The 15,745-nt window shown below is 52.7% G+C and overlaps 7 protein-coding genes across 7 annotated transcripts; 3 read left to right on the top strand and 4 right to left on the bottom strand.

Annotated features, from left to right (window-relative positions):
* Window positions 1-714: 714 nt before the first annotated feature.
* N7532_001676 (uncharacterized protein) lies at window positions 715-1,523 on the top strand (the record flags this gene model as incomplete). The annotated part of the gene is made up of 2 exons (XM_056614170.1): window positions 715-1,252; window positions 1,315-1,523. The coding sequence occupies 2 exons, from the start codon at window positions 715-717 to the stop codon at window positions 1,521-1,523; spliced, it is 747 nt and encodes a 248-aa protein (XP_056479211.1).
* A 674-nt stretch (window positions 1,524-2,197) lies between these two features.
* N7532_001675 (uncharacterized protein) lies at window positions 2,198-2,857 on the top strand (the record flags this gene model as incomplete). Its single annotated transcript, XM_056614169.1, has 2 exons — window positions 2,198-2,519; window positions 2,601-2,857. The coding sequence occupies 2 exons, from the start codon at window positions 2,198-2,200 to the stop codon at window positions 2,855-2,857; spliced, it is 579 nt and encodes a 192-aa protein (XP_056479210.1).
* A 661-nt stretch (window positions 2,858-3,518) lies between these two features.
* N7532_001674 (OTU family ubiquitin thioesterase) lies at window positions 3,519-5,423 on the bottom strand (the record flags this gene model as incomplete). The annotated part of the gene is made up of 6 exons (XM_056614168.1): window positions 3,519-3,600; window positions 3,675-4,190; window positions 4,240-4,511; window positions 4,583-4,848; window positions 4,909-4,972; window positions 5,028-5,423. 6 exons carry the CDS (start codon window positions 5,421-5,423, stop codon window positions 3,519-3,521), a joined length of 1,596 nt encoding a protein of 531 aa, XP_056479209.1.
* A 3,384-nt stretch (window positions 5,424-8,807) lies between these two features.
* N7532_001673 (uncharacterized protein) lies at window positions 8,808-10,399 on the bottom strand (the record flags this gene model as incomplete). The annotated part of the gene is made up of 3 exons (XM_056614167.1): window positions 8,808-10,083; window positions 10,140-10,298; window positions 10,356-10,399. The coding sequence occupies 3 exons, from the start codon at window positions 10,397-10,399 to the stop codon at window positions 8,808-8,810; spliced, it is 1,479 nt and encodes a 492-aa protein (XP_056479208.1).
* Window positions 10,400-11,864: 1,465 nt separating this feature from the next.
* On the top strand, window positions 11,865-12,392 carry rho3 (Rho family GTPase RHO3; the record flags this gene model as incomplete). Its single annotated transcript, XM_056614166.1, has 2 exons — window positions 11,865-12,222; window positions 12,274-12,392. The coding sequence occupies 2 exons, from the start codon at window positions 11,865-11,867 to the stop codon at window positions 12,390-12,392; spliced, it is 477 nt and encodes a 158-aa protein (XP_056479207.1).
* Window positions 12,393-12,867: 475 nt separating this feature from the next.
* On the bottom strand, window positions 12,868-13,746 carry N7532_001671 (lipoyl(octanoyl) transferase LIP2; the record flags this gene model as incomplete). The annotated part of the gene is made up of 1 exon (XM_056614165.1): window positions 12,868-13,746. One exon carries the CDS (start codon window positions 13,744-13,746, stop codon window positions 12,868-12,870), a length of 879 nt encoding a protein of 292 aa, XP_056479206.1.
* A 721-nt stretch (window positions 13,747-14,467) lies between these two features.
* Window positions 14,468-15,253, bottom strand: N7532_001670 (pyridoxamine 5'-phosphate oxidase family protein; the record flags this gene model as incomplete). The annotated part of the gene is made up of 3 exons (XM_056614164.1): window positions 14,468-14,715; window positions 14,847-15,066; window positions 15,137-15,253. The coding sequence occupies 3 exons, from the start codon at window positions 15,251-15,253 to the stop codon at window positions 14,468-14,470; spliced, it is 585 nt and encodes a 194-aa protein (XP_056479205.1).
* Window positions 15,254-15,745: the final 492 nt, after the last annotated feature.

Below are 15,745 nucleotides of genomic sequence, written 5' to 3'. Positions count from 1 at the left end.
GCTGACGACATCATTTGTCCTTTGTCAATGATATGAGGCTGCAATTAGTACGGGACCCAGACCATCTACGTGCCTCGTACCTCGTACCTTCGTGTCTCCATACCAAGATAATCGTTACATGGGTACTCCTGTTCTTGCCTTTGCATCATGGGACATTACCGCGCTTGGTGTACTGTTCTTTCATATACGGGGTCTCCTCCATCATAGTCTGATTTATTTTCAGCCATAATTTATTTGTTAACGCACGGCTGAGGCGATCAATTGTGGCTTTGATGACATTACTTACTCATGCATGTCAAGTATACATAGGTAGAATGATACCGGCGAGCTGGCAGTCCGTTTGTGAATGTCTCGCAAGATACAGCAATGTCACGGTAGCTCGCTAGCAGTCAGACTGCACAAGGTACTTTCTGACTAGCTGACTCCTTGCGAGGGTGTTTCCAGCGAGCTTCTCTACTTCCTCTTCCTCAAAGCTTCACCCTCCCTCTCTTACCTTCCCACTCCATTCGACATCATAATTTGTTTATCCGTTCACTTCGTCACCTTTTCTCTCCACTACCGCCTTCATCTCCCATCTGCTTGGCGTTGCGTCTATATCGTGTGTCGCGGCCATTACATCGCATCTTCTCTTCCACCAACATCCGTCCCTTCCTCCCCTTTCCCCAGCTTAACTTCCCACCTCAAATTCCCAGAAATCCAATATCAGCAAAAACCATGTCTCCCGCAAATCCCCTCCGAGTTGGAGTCCTCCTCGTTGACTCTGTCCAACTCCTGGACATCGCGGCCGTCGACCTACTGTACATGACCAGCCCGGAATACATCGCAGCAATCGGCATGCCAAAGCCGATGCAAGAACTCGGTCGCCCCTGCAAAGTCCACTATATCGGGCGTGATGGACCGAACAATCTTTCGCCAATGACCGCGCACCTCAAAGTCGCATTGACCGATTCCCTGAGCAGCCCGGCTGTTGCTCCCGGTAACTTGGACGTGCTGTTTATCCCCGGACCTCCACCCGACAACATGCCCTGCGCCGACAAGTACCTTGAATTCGTCCGCCAGCACTTCGCTGCTGGCGCTGACGTTATGTCTGTCTGCACTGCTGCTTTGGTCATTGCCTATGCCGGTATTACCAAAGGCAAGGTTGCGACGGCGCCCCGGTTTTTGATTCCCCGGCTGCGCAAGGAATTCTATGAGACCAAGCGCTGGGATAATGAGTTGCGGGTTGTGAGAGATGGGAATCTTTGGTCTTGTGGTGTGTCCTCACTAAGAATGCACGCTTTATCTTCATATGAACTCGGTTGCTAACTTACGTAGGTGGAATCACAAATGGACATGACCTGATGGCCGAATACCTTCGCCAGAACTACCCCATCCCCTTGGTCAATGTCATTCTTGGCGCCGCAGATATCGTTCCCCGTGTAATTAAGTACCCGACCCGTCCGGTGACCGACACGGCATTCTTCATGTGGCAGATCTTCCGGTCTGTCCCGGTCTATGTCCTTCGCATGCTTAGAGGAGGTTAATCAACACTAGACACCTCGCAGCCTCTTGGAATGGCGAAATGTTAGAATTGAAATGAACATGGATATATGGTGGTGCGTGCAAAGAACGGGATCCATATATGAGGACCCCCCTTGTGCTAAAGACGTTTCAAGAAAGAAGGTACGCAATGCTAAATGACATTCCAATCAGCTTGAAATTACCGCGCAAGTAATCCCCTCGGAGAATTGAAAGGTTACGGTACGAGAAAAATCTGCAAGTAACACAATGACCGTCGTACAAATCCTGTCTTACACATCGCCAGCTACTATCCTTGCCACTATAGGACTGTTGCCCAGTGCTGCGGTGTACAGCCTGTCATTGCACCCACCCCTCCCGGTCAAGAACAATTTTCGAGACCCTGTCATCTTTTTCGTTTCAGTATACATTGAACAAAACAGCAAAAAGCGTGACATGACCATTAGTCCCTCAAGATAGTCCGCGCATCGCGATGTCAACGTTCCTTCCGCGAAGCTTAAATGCGACCCCCACACTACGTCATCCCGAGAAGTCCTCAGCACCTTCGTCATCGTTCTTCACAAGGAACAAAACCACCGCCACCTCGACTTCCCTCCTAAACTACAATTATTTCAGAACCACTTCAAGCAGACCAACTCGCACTTCTACAATCTAGTAGCCAGAACAAAAACAAAACCTAATGCCAACCACCCTCTCAATCCTCGTCTTCGTCGCCTCGCCACTCGACTACGCCAGATACAGACACACAGCCCTATTCTTCGATTTCAACGCACAGTCGAGCAGAAACTCATCCAGCGAAGATGAAGACCAAATCGAAACAGCCGTGACCGACTCCGCGCTAATCCAGAAAACAAATACTCTCATGAACAGGCAAGACGCCCGTCCCGAATTCGAATCCGATAACGCCAATATCAAATCCTCCCTCATGGAAGTTATCGGGGAACGGGGCTTCTTTAATTTCACGGAGCGGGTTAATTCAGCCATTCCCGTTTCTTCGACTGGTATGTCTACCCCAACCTGCTCTGCTGTCCGGATGAAGGAAGGAGTTATAGTGCATGAGCTAATAATGTTTGTCAATCTAGATCTCGCGCACATAATCCCCGTTTCGACGCTAGAGGCTGCGCCGCCCTCCGCTCTCCGCCTAATTACCTCCGACACGCTGATTCCGTCGAATGCCTCCGATGAGCAGGATTGGAATAGTCAGAATTGGGTAGGGGATGCGCTGGGGCGGCTTGTGAAGGCTGGTTATTTGGATGCGGGCGATCGGGATCGGGCGTTGGATGAGATGGTTGATGCTGTTCTTGAGGCGGGGGATGAGGAGGTTGTTTCGAATGGGTGATTTCATATCTTTTTCTCTGGAACATACTTTAGGGCAAGGTTTACGTTGTATTAGTATTGTATTTTTATAATAGAATAGACTCGATTCATCAACAAGAGTTATTGATACTACAGTCGTAGCACAAAAAGCGATTGAAAAAAGATAAAGGTATTCAATTCCTAAGCCGAAGAGATAACCTAGGAAAGAGGTTGAAAAGAATACCTTGTCCAGAAACAGACAATCTGAAAAGCGTAGGACATAACGCTCAGTCCATGCAACGCGCTGCACCCACGCTAAGAAACGATCAAGGGAAGGGATCAAAAAGCAAGGTACTCAATGAAAGCCCCGCGAGAATTTGAATCGGGTCGAGGTCGGTTCGACTTCGGTCGTGTTGTGATGGTGTTCGATTAGCCCCTTACCAGCAACCGATCTGGAAATTGCTGGGCAGAAATGCATCCCATTCCATTCCGAGAAAGCCATGAAAAATGCCCGGAAAATGCGGAGAAGTGCAGGAAATCGGACGAGGGAATGGTAAGAAGGGAAATCAAAGTAGGAATTGGGGGATCCATCCGATACTGAATAGATCCTTAAAAAAGACGCTAAGTCCCAATTCTTGGACGCACAACCGGGTAAGAATGAAGAGGCGGGAAAATCGTGGGAATTGATAGACGTCAGGGTCGTATTAAGATCTGCGGGAATCGTTTGGCTCGTAATGGATGGGTTGGAAATCGGAATTTTGAAAATGCGCCTGATTGTAGGGCGAACTGTGTCGAGTCAGTAACCGTGTTCTCAGAATCTTGCTGGGCTAAGCAAACACCAGGGACTGTAAAAAACTCACTTCTTAAAAGGTGTCGTGACCGGCAGCGAATAACTCAGATTTGGCTTCATAACCAGCGGATTCAATCGTATTTGCGGACCATCAGATGACCGACTCGGCAGGGAGGTCATCGGCGGAGGCGCAGCAGACGGAATAGTAGGCGTAGGCGAAGAAACAGGGATAGAAGGGACAGGTGCGTGACTCTGCGCGTGCGATGGTGCATGACTGGACACATGGCTCTGCATGGGCGAAGAGTACATTTCCTGGGATGGAGATAGTCGGAAAGGGCTGGTTGGAGTCGGAGAAACCGAAGGCATGGGCGACATCGGGCCTGGAGCGCCCATCCCGAATCCCGGATCCGCCATCAGGTTTGGAATTGACATCAATTGGGAGTTGACGTCGAAGTTGAGAGCACCTTGGTCCCAGGCGGCAAGGTTAGAAGTCATATCGTATTGGAGGTTGACCATGGGTGTCATATTCACAGGAGGTGGGGACTGGTAGGTAGATTCCGCTCGGTAGAGAAGATCGTAGTGGCCACTAATTCGGTCAGAACGATCAACAACATGGTACAAACGGGGGAACTTACGGCCGATACAGCAGGCGGATTGTAGCTCCAGGGGGCCGTATGGGGGTCAGTTGGTGCGGTGTCACGTTCTCGCCTTCGCTTCGGTCCAGGTAGAGAATCTCAACGCCAAATTCGGCTCCTTCAAGGACGCCGTCCACCAGAGCTTGAAGGCCGATTTCGTCGATCTCCGTCCGCACTGGTTCGATCCGGGTGGCACAGTACTGGTCGAGCGGCAAGGTGAGGTATGCTTGGTATCGCTGGGGGTTGAGCTTCATCCAGGCACTGGTCAAAAGCTAAAAAAAAAAAAAAAAAAAAAAAGGGTCAGCTTGGCGGGTGGTGTGTGCGTAGAGAGAGATCGACATACTCGGAAGTGAGTGATGACTGCATTGGCACTGTATTCATCATTGAACGCACTGACAAGGAATTCCTCGTCCGGCTCGCCGTTCTGGATAGCTTGGTGGGTTTGCGTTAGGATCTCGTCTGTGGCGTCCGTGAAAATCTCGTAAAGATGTTCTTGGAGGCCGACTTGGCTCAGCATGGTGTTGAGAGACTTGAAACGGGCCATTTCATGGCGAACACGGATCGGGTCGAGTCTGCTGAACAAGGTTTCGAAATATCCAAAGGCCACGGCTAATAGCAATCAGTATACGTCGATTCGCAGAATGGGTCACTCGAATCATAAGAACTTACCTCGCCACCCGCAATTCCCATCACCTTTCATAATGCGAACTGTGGGGTGTGTCACGGCAAGAGCCTGCTTGCATGGTGAATATGGAGCTGAGAAAAAATTGAGGTCGCGCGGAACGTACATTCGTCTTTCGAGCGAAAGCGGGGTCCGCATTCGCATATTCCATCGCGATATTGTGACTTGACTGCTTGGTCGAGACGAGGGGTCCCTTGGCGGGGTCAGCTTTCCTCGCCTGGGAGGCCAGACTGGGGGACGGGGGTGAATCGCATACTTGGACATCAGGCTCGAACTCATTCGACAACTTCTGGAAACGCTCCATCTCGTCCTGGGAGAGGGCATTCATGTTGGCGGAGTTACTCATGTTGGAAGTGACCGGTGGGACCAATGCAGCTGATATTGAGAATCCTAGCGGCGGTAGAAAGGAAGGAGCGTCCCGGTAGAAACTGTGAAATCGCTGTTTGTCCGGGAAAGGATGGTGAGGACCGAAATGATTCCAGGGAGGTTTTGATAAGGACATCGCATACGATAGAAAAGAAAGTAGGAGTTGTTTTTTGACACAGGAAGAAAGAAAACAAAATGATTTTTTTTTTCCGATTCTCACGGAGAGTGGTGTGTCTAAATGCCGGTCAAAAGTTATCTGTGGGGGGGTAAAGAGAGATTAGAAACGAAGGTTATGATGACCGGTAGAAATCGATGGCAACGCACTCGAGGCGAGATGACATATCCTTCAGGCGTTTCCTCCTTGGGGGCAGCACGCGGGAGCGCGGCTTTTCGTCTTGTGCAACACAGCGGTACTGCAGGCGACCCGACAGTCTGGGTGGAACTAAACTATTGTCATCGTCTCAGCAAATTCAGATACAGCTTATGCAGCGAGTGGTAGTCATGGTATGTAAATCCATGAGGCGTGCATGAACACCGGCCAACCAATGGTTTAGACCAGGGCAGGCCGGTGGTCCACCACCATTCACATTGAAGATGGTGTGCACTCCGTCTGAGAAACTGGGCAGGACGGGTGTGATTGGGCCCAGCCAAGGCAGAAAGAGGATTTGTGATGAGAAATCCAGACGCCAAGGGGGGCGACAGGGCCACGACGACGGTGAGCACCTTCCAAGCCTCTCGAGTTTACTCCAAACATGCCAGGGCTCATCACCGGCGAAGAGGGGGTGAGGGGGAGGTGCCCATGATGTCAGCGCGAAAGCATCTAGCACAGACGACTGAGGCGATGGCCGCATCGAGACATCCCCTTTCGCCCTCAACGGTTACCTGATCTGCAGCAAGGGGACATGGTTGGCGGGCTCGGAAGGATCAACAGGCCGCGTTCGACCTCAGTCCAAAGGGTGCACGAACCACAAACGCGCGGGTCCACACGGGAGTACAGGGATTCCCAGCGCGGCCGAGAAGAAAGCCGGCGGAGATAGGTTCCGAGTCATCACAAGGCCACCAACGGGCATCTCAACGAGGGGGGTGGAGAGCCTCGCGGCGTGACGTGCAAGGGAAAAAGCGACCGGGGGCAATTTTTTTGGGAGGGGGAGGGAGGGAGCTCAGGCCTACCTTGGGAGGTTCCAAGACTGCGACTCGATCACCCGGATGAGATAATCATGGAGGGGAGCGGTGCAGCTGGTGATGTTGGTGATTGCGTTGATGGTAGTCGAGTGGAGGTGATGCTGGAGTGATGCGCGTGGATGACGGAGGTTGTTTTGGCGGTGGGGGAGTCTTGAGGTGTTGCTCCCAGCAAAGACAGCTCGCGGGTGACGGGGGGATGATATGGGCAGAGCTGATCGGAGGGGAGGAGAAAAAGGAAAGAACTACCCCGACCAGAAAAAACCCAACATCCGAGGGGACAGGAGCAAAATAAACGATGCCCCGCCGATGTCTGAAGATGCGGATCGAGTGCCAACGCAGAGCGCAAACAGGTCCCCGCTATTCAGTTTCACGTTGACCTTTCTTTTTCCTTTTCCTTTTTTTTTGGATAGGGTCATGACCAAAGTACCGTTGCAAGGTCCGGGGCAAATCCACTCCTACTAAATCAGATTGATTTCTATTTCTATTTCTATGGTGGTCTTTACCCGCGCGCTCTCTTCCATGTCTCAACGTCCAACACCAACACCGGGACAAGTACCGCTGTGATGTATCCTTTTACCCATTCAAAAAGCGGGGTTCAGGGCTGAGATGCTGCCATTTGTTCAAATTGTTTGATCGCGACTCCGTTGCACTGGCCCCGCCGTGATTCGCGGGTATGCTGCAACCGACGGTTTGGTCCACGATATTTCGATTTTCGCGAGCACAGCACACACACAGACTGCCCCCTGGCTCTGGGACTGCCCCGTATTGCTTTTTCCAGCGGAATGAAACCCGGCCAACTGCGACGACCGCGCAGAGCTCCCGGCGATCCGGTGACCTAGCCCGCCCTCGGCCCTGCTGGCCCAGAACCAGCGCGGCCTTGCTGAGCTCTGCTGGGAGATCGAGCCTTCTGGAAGGATTAACTTCGCGCAGAGTTTCCCGTCACCCGATGGCGCTTGGGGGCGAGAGGTGGGTGATCGTAATCCCAACTGGAGGGCGGGCCCCGACAGCGTACCGGCATGGATCGAGTCAGAAGGACGTGTAGCGGTACCCGCCACCGTTAAGGTCATGGGTCCCTACCTATCACACTTGATGGGTCATTGAGCTGCGTTTGCTTCGTGGGGATTCCTTTCCAAGGTTCGACCAGAGCCCGAATCACATCATCTTACAGCTCGTGCGGGATGACATATCAAATAATACAGGGTATGGTCGACATCATATTATTTCTTTCGCTACAATAAATGTAAGAAGTAAAAGGCTACCGACATCACCCTACACTAGTGTAGTGTCATAGACACCGCGAGCCTCCCATATTCCACAGGGGTAAAGTAGGCTCCCACTAAGCACCTGTGAGGCAATCCAATATGCTATCATCGGATAGCAGCACAATACTGTCATAAGGTGCAGCCGGTGTGCATGCAGTATCGCCTCGAATAGCCGGGCGATCTGACACGAGGAAAGTGCACAGCGAGACCCAGCGGCTGAGGGAGCGATAAGACCATTCACATGCCGCGCCTCGTTTTCTGGGACGCACGCTGCACGATGCACGCCCGCATAGCCGGAGTCGCTTCCGTTCTGAGCAGGGCTAACGATTGCAATCCCGGCGGCTATCCTTAGGGCCGACTTCGACTGACCCGGCTTCCAGGAAACACTGTACCAGTGAGTTTGCACTGTGTGTGTTGCGGTACGCGACGAGAGGTATCCCTGCCCCAGTGTACGAGGATGCGCCCACCATGCCTACTTAGGGGACTAGCAGAAAGTCCGGAGGCAACATACTTTGCCCTGACACAAAGTCCCGGCTGGAGATAACAATACATGATTCAGGTTTACAGAGGCACGGTCCGTCCCTCCGCTACCAGACTTTCTACATGTCATCCTACTGTATGTACTCAGCAGGAGACTCAAGGTTCGCCCTCGTAACACACTCGGGTTTACCTCGGGTTGCCCGATCTGGTAGCAGTACGGAGGTTGCGGGGCTACGAGACGGGAAATACGGCAACTCTGGAGAAAGAAATGCAAAATCCATTGTTCATCTTATCGTGAAATTTTTAGCGTCTTATGTCACAAGCAACTCTAAATTGCGGGGCGTCAAATGGCTTCAGGCCAGCGACCGCTCCACTGCCAGGACCCGGCGAAATCGCGGTGTGAGATTTGGACAGATATTAGTAGTACCCATCCACGTGGAGACATTTTCTTTGACTCTCGGCTCCATCCGCAAGGTACCACGTGCGGTGCGGATGCCCGCAGTTCAAAAGCACGAAAAGCCTCAAAAAGGTCAAAGGTGCAAACCGATCAAAGGATCAGAATGTAAACGGGGAATGTGTCGAGGCCGCGGTGGGCTCTAGACCGCAAATCTACTAGGGATTTGCTTGCGATCCCCCGTGCCGCGTGTGCGCCGGTGCAGTGCGCTGTACGACTCGTCTCCAAAGCCCTGGAACATGGTCCCTGGGCCGCCGCCGTGGGTCCCGTCATCGGGTCGAAGCCCCTCGCCGTTACGAGTCGTCTTCCACAGGGTCTGCAGCATGTTGTTCCACTCCCGCACCGCGCGTAGGCGCTCGGAATCGTTGGCGCGGGCGATCACCACCGTCTGCATGTTCTGGTCGATATGGGCGTCGAGCTTTTTATCCAGGATCAGGAAGCTGAGGATCTCCACCACTTCCGGGACGGGGATCTTGATGTGCTTGGAGATGAATTGCAGGGAGAATCGGTGGTAGGGGGCGATCAGCTTGAGCACGGCCTTGGTGCGCATGTTGCGGCTGACCTCGTCAATGTTCTCCGCAATGAAGGGGTCAGCCAGCACGTCAGGATTCTGACTCAGAACAGCCTCATACGCATGGATATCATCGCGCTGGTAGGCGTCCACGAGGTCGGTCATGGCCGAGATTCGGGGGTCACTCTTGTAGGGCTTGGTCTCTTGGGAATCGAAGGGATTGATATCTGACTTCATCAGCATGGTCGTGAGCACGAGGTACTTGAGCACCTGGATGCGTTGCATGGAGCCCGCCTCATCGTAGTTCCGGAATGATTCGAAGAAGTCGCTTTGTGCCTCCTTCCAGTTCTCTTCGCTCATGTGCATCTTGCCGCCACACTCCCGGATGATGCCCATGATCTTGGGGTGCGGCACGGCGGAGCGCACTCGCAACGCCCGCTGGTACAGCACCTTGAGGCGTTTGTTGTTCTTCATCTCGGCATACATCTGGATCTCGAGGGCAAAGAGCTCCAGCAGGTATGTTCCCTTGCTGCTATCATCCGATCCATCCTCCCGCTGGCATGCACGGTGCAGCTCCCGCACCTTCTTGCTGAGCTGACTGAATTCCTTGCGCTCCAGCCACAACCGGGCCAGTTTGATGTTGGTCTTCAGCCAGAGTCGCTCGTTGTTGGTATTCTGAAAGGAGTCGAGGGTCAAGGAGTAGAACTGTTCCATGCAATGATATGCTTGGGCATCATCGGATCCCTTTTCGATGTAGTCGAGCATATTATTGATGGATTTCTCGGAGTAGTTGCGCGTGACCGCGGATTTGACGTAGGTGAGGAGTTCGCGGTAGTGTTCCACGGCATCGCCGTATCGCCCGAGCTTGAATTCCAGCTTGATAGCCTGTTTCAGTCCCTTGAATCCCCTGTATGGGTTTTAGTATATCGGTTGCTGCATGCTTCAGTCGCATCGTCCCCTCACCAGTCGCTTTTGTCTTGTTCGAGTGCCGGTACACCTAGGAACTCGTCCACTGCCTCCTCTGGATTGTCCACCTTCATTTGCTTCGCATTGTAGTACTTGTTTTCGATACCGATATCGCCCTCCTGTTCGTCGTCATCGTCTTCGTACTCAAAGTCGTAGCTGCGCACGAGTCAGTTCAGTCCCCAGTGGGCCAAACACTGGGGCAAGGGCACGCACTCCTCGTCCCCCGAATCCTGCATGAAATCGTCGTCGTCCGACATTCTGGCAGTCGCGATCGATATGGGGCAGTCAGGAAGGTAGAGAGAGAATGGGGGCGGGCCGCGAGAGAGAGTTGGTGGTCGCGGGGTGGAGGTGGAAGCTTGGTTGCGAAGTGAGAGCTGCGAGGCTCCGCCCGTCCCCGCCCAGCAACTCCTCCGTGAGGCAACCGCACCAGTCGGCGCACTGCGCAAGACCTACGAGTAAGAGCTACAGCTGATAAAACACAGTAGGGTTTTAAACAATGCACTAATTGTATTCTAAGAATTTACAATCAATCCTAAGAACACCGTCAATACATAGTACTAAGCTTAGCAACCTCTCATTTTCCCCGCGCTCCAATTGCCGTGCCTGTGACGCTCGTTCTGTACCCACCACGACGTAGCTACGCATCTGAGACATCCAGCCGAACTGGTCTCGCGAGGTCATTCGTTCTATAAGAAGGGCCAGACCGGGTTCATTCGATATACCGCCATGACACTGCAACGGCAAGTTGCGAATAAGACCAGCTTTCCTGGCAGAGCTGCGTCGTTCACTGCACGACAATGGGCTCGGCCCATTCGCAGCACCGATGGCCATGAATGCACCATGCACCCCGGCCAAGCCATCGCCAGATAGCGCAGTGCTGCCATCATGTCGTGAGATGGGAAGAAGGGAGACGCAGCCGAGCAAAGTGGACCAGAAGGAGGAGAGACGTACCTTATTCGCCGATCCCTTTCAGGGCGCGATGTCATCGACTCCGGGCAGTGCTGGATTCCTCTCCCGACACCTTCTTCTCCCTCGAACCGCATTCCTCCCCCGACTCCTCGCGCGCACCCCAGACCGACATCTGCTGGATCCCGCGAAACGCTCGATTCCTCCCATCTCTCCAACTTCGCTCCCAGCGGGACCCCTTTAATTCACAATGGAACTGTGCGGACGTCAGAAGGTCGTCCAGCGCAAGATGGTGCTGCTGTTAGTTTGGACGCGCTTCCCTGCGACTGGCGGGCGGCTCTGTTAACATCCTCTGCTCAGTGGCGACGGTGCTTGCGGCAAGACTTCGGCGCTAAACGTGTTTACAAGAGGGTGCGCAATCCCCAATCTTCCCAACCCCTCCCCCCTCCAAAACTCCCGAGCTTCCCCTCCGCAGGGGAGCTGCAGTACACCCGCAGGAACATGTCGGCTAATTTGTCTCCTTATCATCCAGATTCTTCCCGACTGTTTAGTAAGGCCAATCCGAATCACAATTTCTTTTATCCGGCCGCAGGGTATACTGACGCCGAAACTTGTACTACACAGCGAACCAACAGTTTTTGGTATGCGTATCTCCCCCTCGCTCAAATAGAGTACCCAGAGGCTAACCTAGCTTTTTCTAGAAAATTACGTTCATGGTATGGATCTTTCAAATTAGACTATAACTCCCCACATTCGACATTAGACGGAATAACTTATGCGCAGCCACTGGCAGACATCTTCGTCGACAATGTACATATGGAACTTTCGCTTTGGGACACCGCCGGCCAGGAGGAATTTGACCGGTTGCGCGCGCTGTCATACGAAGACACGCACGTGCTGATGCTCTGCTTCAGTGTGAGTACCGGCCATACGAGCCACACGGAGCGCCCAGACCTAACAAAACGGGTACAGGTCGACAGCCCCGACTCATTCGAGAACGTCGGCTCAAAGTGGATCGCGGAAATCAATGAAAACTGCCCCGGCGTGCGGGTTGTCCTCACGGCCCTCAAGTGCGATTTGCGCAAAGACGACGAGGAGAACGAGAACCCGAATGCCATCTCTTTCGAACAGGGTCTGGCCAAGGCGAAGGAAATTGGTGCCGTCAAGTACTTGGGTATGTCCGCTTAGCCTTCGGTCCCAAGGGCTATCGCGCTAATCCTCCCAGAATGCTCGGCTGTGCAGAACCGCGGTATTCGAGAAAGCTTCTATGAAGCCGCCAAGGTTGCGCTGGAGGTCAAGCCTGCCGGGTCCAATGGGTCCGGTTCATCTTGCGTGATCCTCTGATCTCAGATCTCAGATCACACCCTCCAGCCGCCTATAACTATTTCTGACGCGTGAATGATTCGTGCGTTTTGCCATATATTCGCCATATCTTGCGTTTTTCTCTTCCTGTGGTTGATCCCCCTCTGCCTTCTCCCTCCCCTACTCCCGTATGTATTTTTGATTCCCCTCTGCATTGATGTTGACATCTTCCCGATTTGTGACACATTTATCTTCTCTACCTGGCCGGACACTGGTTTGCTCCACGTCCGCGTCTTTAGCATGGCTCCCACACTTGTTGTCGGGCATTTCAGCGAGGTTGGCTCTTTCTTATTTTATATACACCAATAATAGCTATTCAACGTTGACCTTACCTTCGCTTTATTCGGTACTCATCATGGCAAAGTCTCCATACCTATTGGGAAAGGCTTTCGGCTTTCATATCCATCTCCATAAAATAATACATACATTGCTGGGCGAATAAATATGCTCTCAAACCCTACCCCCTCAAAAGATCCTCCTCATTAACAGAATAGACCTCCTCAATCTTCTCCCCTGATGCACCTTCCCCACAAGCAAAATCCTGATTAATTCTACTAACAAACCGCTCCACAAACCCACTAGCAACCTCATCAATTCCAACTCCTTCAACACCAACACCTTCCAAACTAGTCGCCTCCTTTCCCTCAAGCCCACAAGCAACAATCTGCTTAAAGAACCACATCGGATCCTGCGTAACATTCAACCCAATCCCAAAACTACTAATATTCCTCCGCAAATGCACCCCGACAGCAGTAATCTTCCTGGCCGCAGAACCACCCCAAGGCCCATCAACCCACACCCCGGGATCTTCCGTCACAAACCCATTTACCCCGTATTGACTCAAGAGATCAATAACGCTATTTTCCAAAACTCGAATGTGACACCGCGGCGTGAGACCCAGCCTCTTCAGATCCATAACCGTATACGCGACCATCTGCCCAGGGCCATGGTACGTTGTCTGGCCGCCGCGGAGGGTGGGGTGGTACTCCGCTTTTGGAGGGCCGTTGGCACCGGGGGTGAGGAGGGAGCGAATTGGCTCGAGGGCCGGAGGGAGGGAGAGGTTTTTTGGATCTGGTGGGGCGGTGTTTGAGGGCGGCAGGTCGCGGCGGCCGGTCGTGTAGACTGGGTTTGGAGAGAAAGTGATGATTGTGGGGTCGGGCGGGGGTGGTGTTGCTTTCGCAGCGAGCTCGTGTGCGTACGCGCTTTCTTGGGAGGAGATTGAGCCGGGTGAGGCGAGTTTCTTGTGGGTGAGGAAGCGGGTAGTGAGGGCTTGTTGGAGAGCGGAGACGCGGGAAAAGGGCGTTATGCTTGGGAGGTGCAGGTGGGCGAGTCTCATTTTAGTGGTCACGGGAATGTCTTGATTCGTGTTGTAGAGATGATTTATTTTAGAGGAATTGGTTGGTTGGGTGGTTCATTGTTGGTTGGGGTGGTGAGGTTTTCCGAGGAGTTGTAAGGTCAATGCAATTCACTTGCGGAGAAGCTGGGAGCTCCGGCTCCGATAAGCACTGATACCGTGACAGCCACGGCAGCCCCTCGAAGCTCGATTTAGCTTGCGCCGCAGGTCCAGAATACGAGTTTTGATCTTTGACTAAGGTATATTTGAGGTTCAAGTATGTTTATTATTGTTCCTTTTTAAAAAAAATTAAAAATATTACATTGTGCAATGAGCAAGCCGTTGTTTGGTCCAATGATGGCGACGATATATATTTTTCTGCTGCAACTAACCTTGAAAGCTACACTACTCTACGACCTTTCTGCAAATACGATGCACAATCACATACCTTATCGATGGATGAAGGTACGGTGTTCTCGAGGTGCATGGTCATATTTGAATGATTCAAGACCGTTGCTACATGCAATATAATTTACCTGAGCCTACATGTAGGTGACGATGCTGCTACTTTACGAAACACTTAAGAACAGAGTCTGAACAAGAATAAATCCTCATATGATTCGAATGTGATTTCAGCAACCCGTAGATTAGCTTTTGAAAACCAGAGCACCAGAATGGCAACTCCAGAGAATGGAAATAGTATCGATCATTTCAACCGACATAACTATACGCCATTGACCAGTCCGGCGTGAGACTGCTGAGGAAGCAAGACCCAGTCACGAACACCACCCTTCCAGTCTGCAATGCGGCCCTCACGCACTTGCACTGTTACTACACGCACATCGCTCTCGAGGGACATACTCGGCCGTCGCTGGCTCGGGTCTTCGCGCTGCTGCTGACCAAAGAGGTTGATCTCCTCTTCCTCGAAAGTGTTGTTCTCCAGGTGACGCTCCTTGCACCACTTCTCCTCCGCTGAGCCAGGTTCCAAGAAGCGGGCCTCGCCGCAGATGGTGGTGGAGATGCTGGACAGCGCACTGGTGTTCAAGTTGAGCAGCAGACTGGCGAGCGACGACCGAGTCGCGGCCGGCGGGGAGAACCCTCACGGCCCTCGGGGTTGGAGGCCCGGGTGGGCGGGCGGTGCGAGACCCAATCGTGGACGAGGAGCGAAACGCGCGGGTTTCGGAGAAGATGGTTGGTCTTTCGCGATGCGGGGTTGGTGGTCATGATGATCGTTGGGTAGGGTTCGAATGGAGTCGAGGGGAGATAGGTGTAGGACATGAGCGAGATGTGAGGCGTGAGGTTGTCACATGTTGCCAGATGAAGCTATTCGCAATTGCAAAGTCAGTATTTGTTGGTTGCTGAGGTGAATCTGCGGGTATCTCGGGGCTCTTACGAAGCGGGAGTTCTTCAGGCAAGCGATGACCTCCGAGGGGAGGGAGTCCGCCTCATGGGGATGAGTCGTCGTAGCCGAGGGCTCGTACGAAAGCGGGGGATTGAGAGATTCTGACATAGCGAGATGATCGACTGAGCGAACAGGTCTCGATCGGACTCGGCTGGCTGATGTCGAGATGTGGGATGATCTGCCGGGCGGTGAGAGTGCCGGGAATCGACGTCATCAGATTGGTTTGTTTGTCACGTCCAAGCGACGCTGCTAATGTATAGTATGGGGCGATAGGTACATCCAGACGAATAGCCCCGTGGCTAGCCGTTTCAGATCGAATAGCTGTTTGCTTCAAACATAGTACCCTAGGGGTAGCTGAGAGATCAACATCTGAACAGGCATCAAGTGGCAAGCGTCGTGATTCCTAGTGGTCTCAAAAGAGTGGAGTCCGCTGGAGCCAGTATCGTCATGATGGCAAAAGGGAGCGATGGATGGGACGATCATCCGACGACCGGTCGAGCGGCAGTGCTGACCGTGTGGTGAGCTGCAGGCAAACCGCCGATATCCGCAATAGTATCATGGCTACTGGCTGTCGAGAAAGTGAGTACGATGACCTTGATA

This window comes from Penicillium argentinense (genome assembly GCF_028826775.1).
Source record: "Penicillium argentinense strain IBT 30761 chromosome Unknown utg000002l_segment0_segment0, whole genome shotgun sequence".
NCBI classification, from domain to species: Eukaryota; Fungi; Ascomycota; class Eurotiomycetes; order Eurotiales; family Aspergillaceae; genus Penicillium; species Penicillium argentinense.
This window is presented reverse-complemented; position numbering and strand designations above follow the sequence as displayed.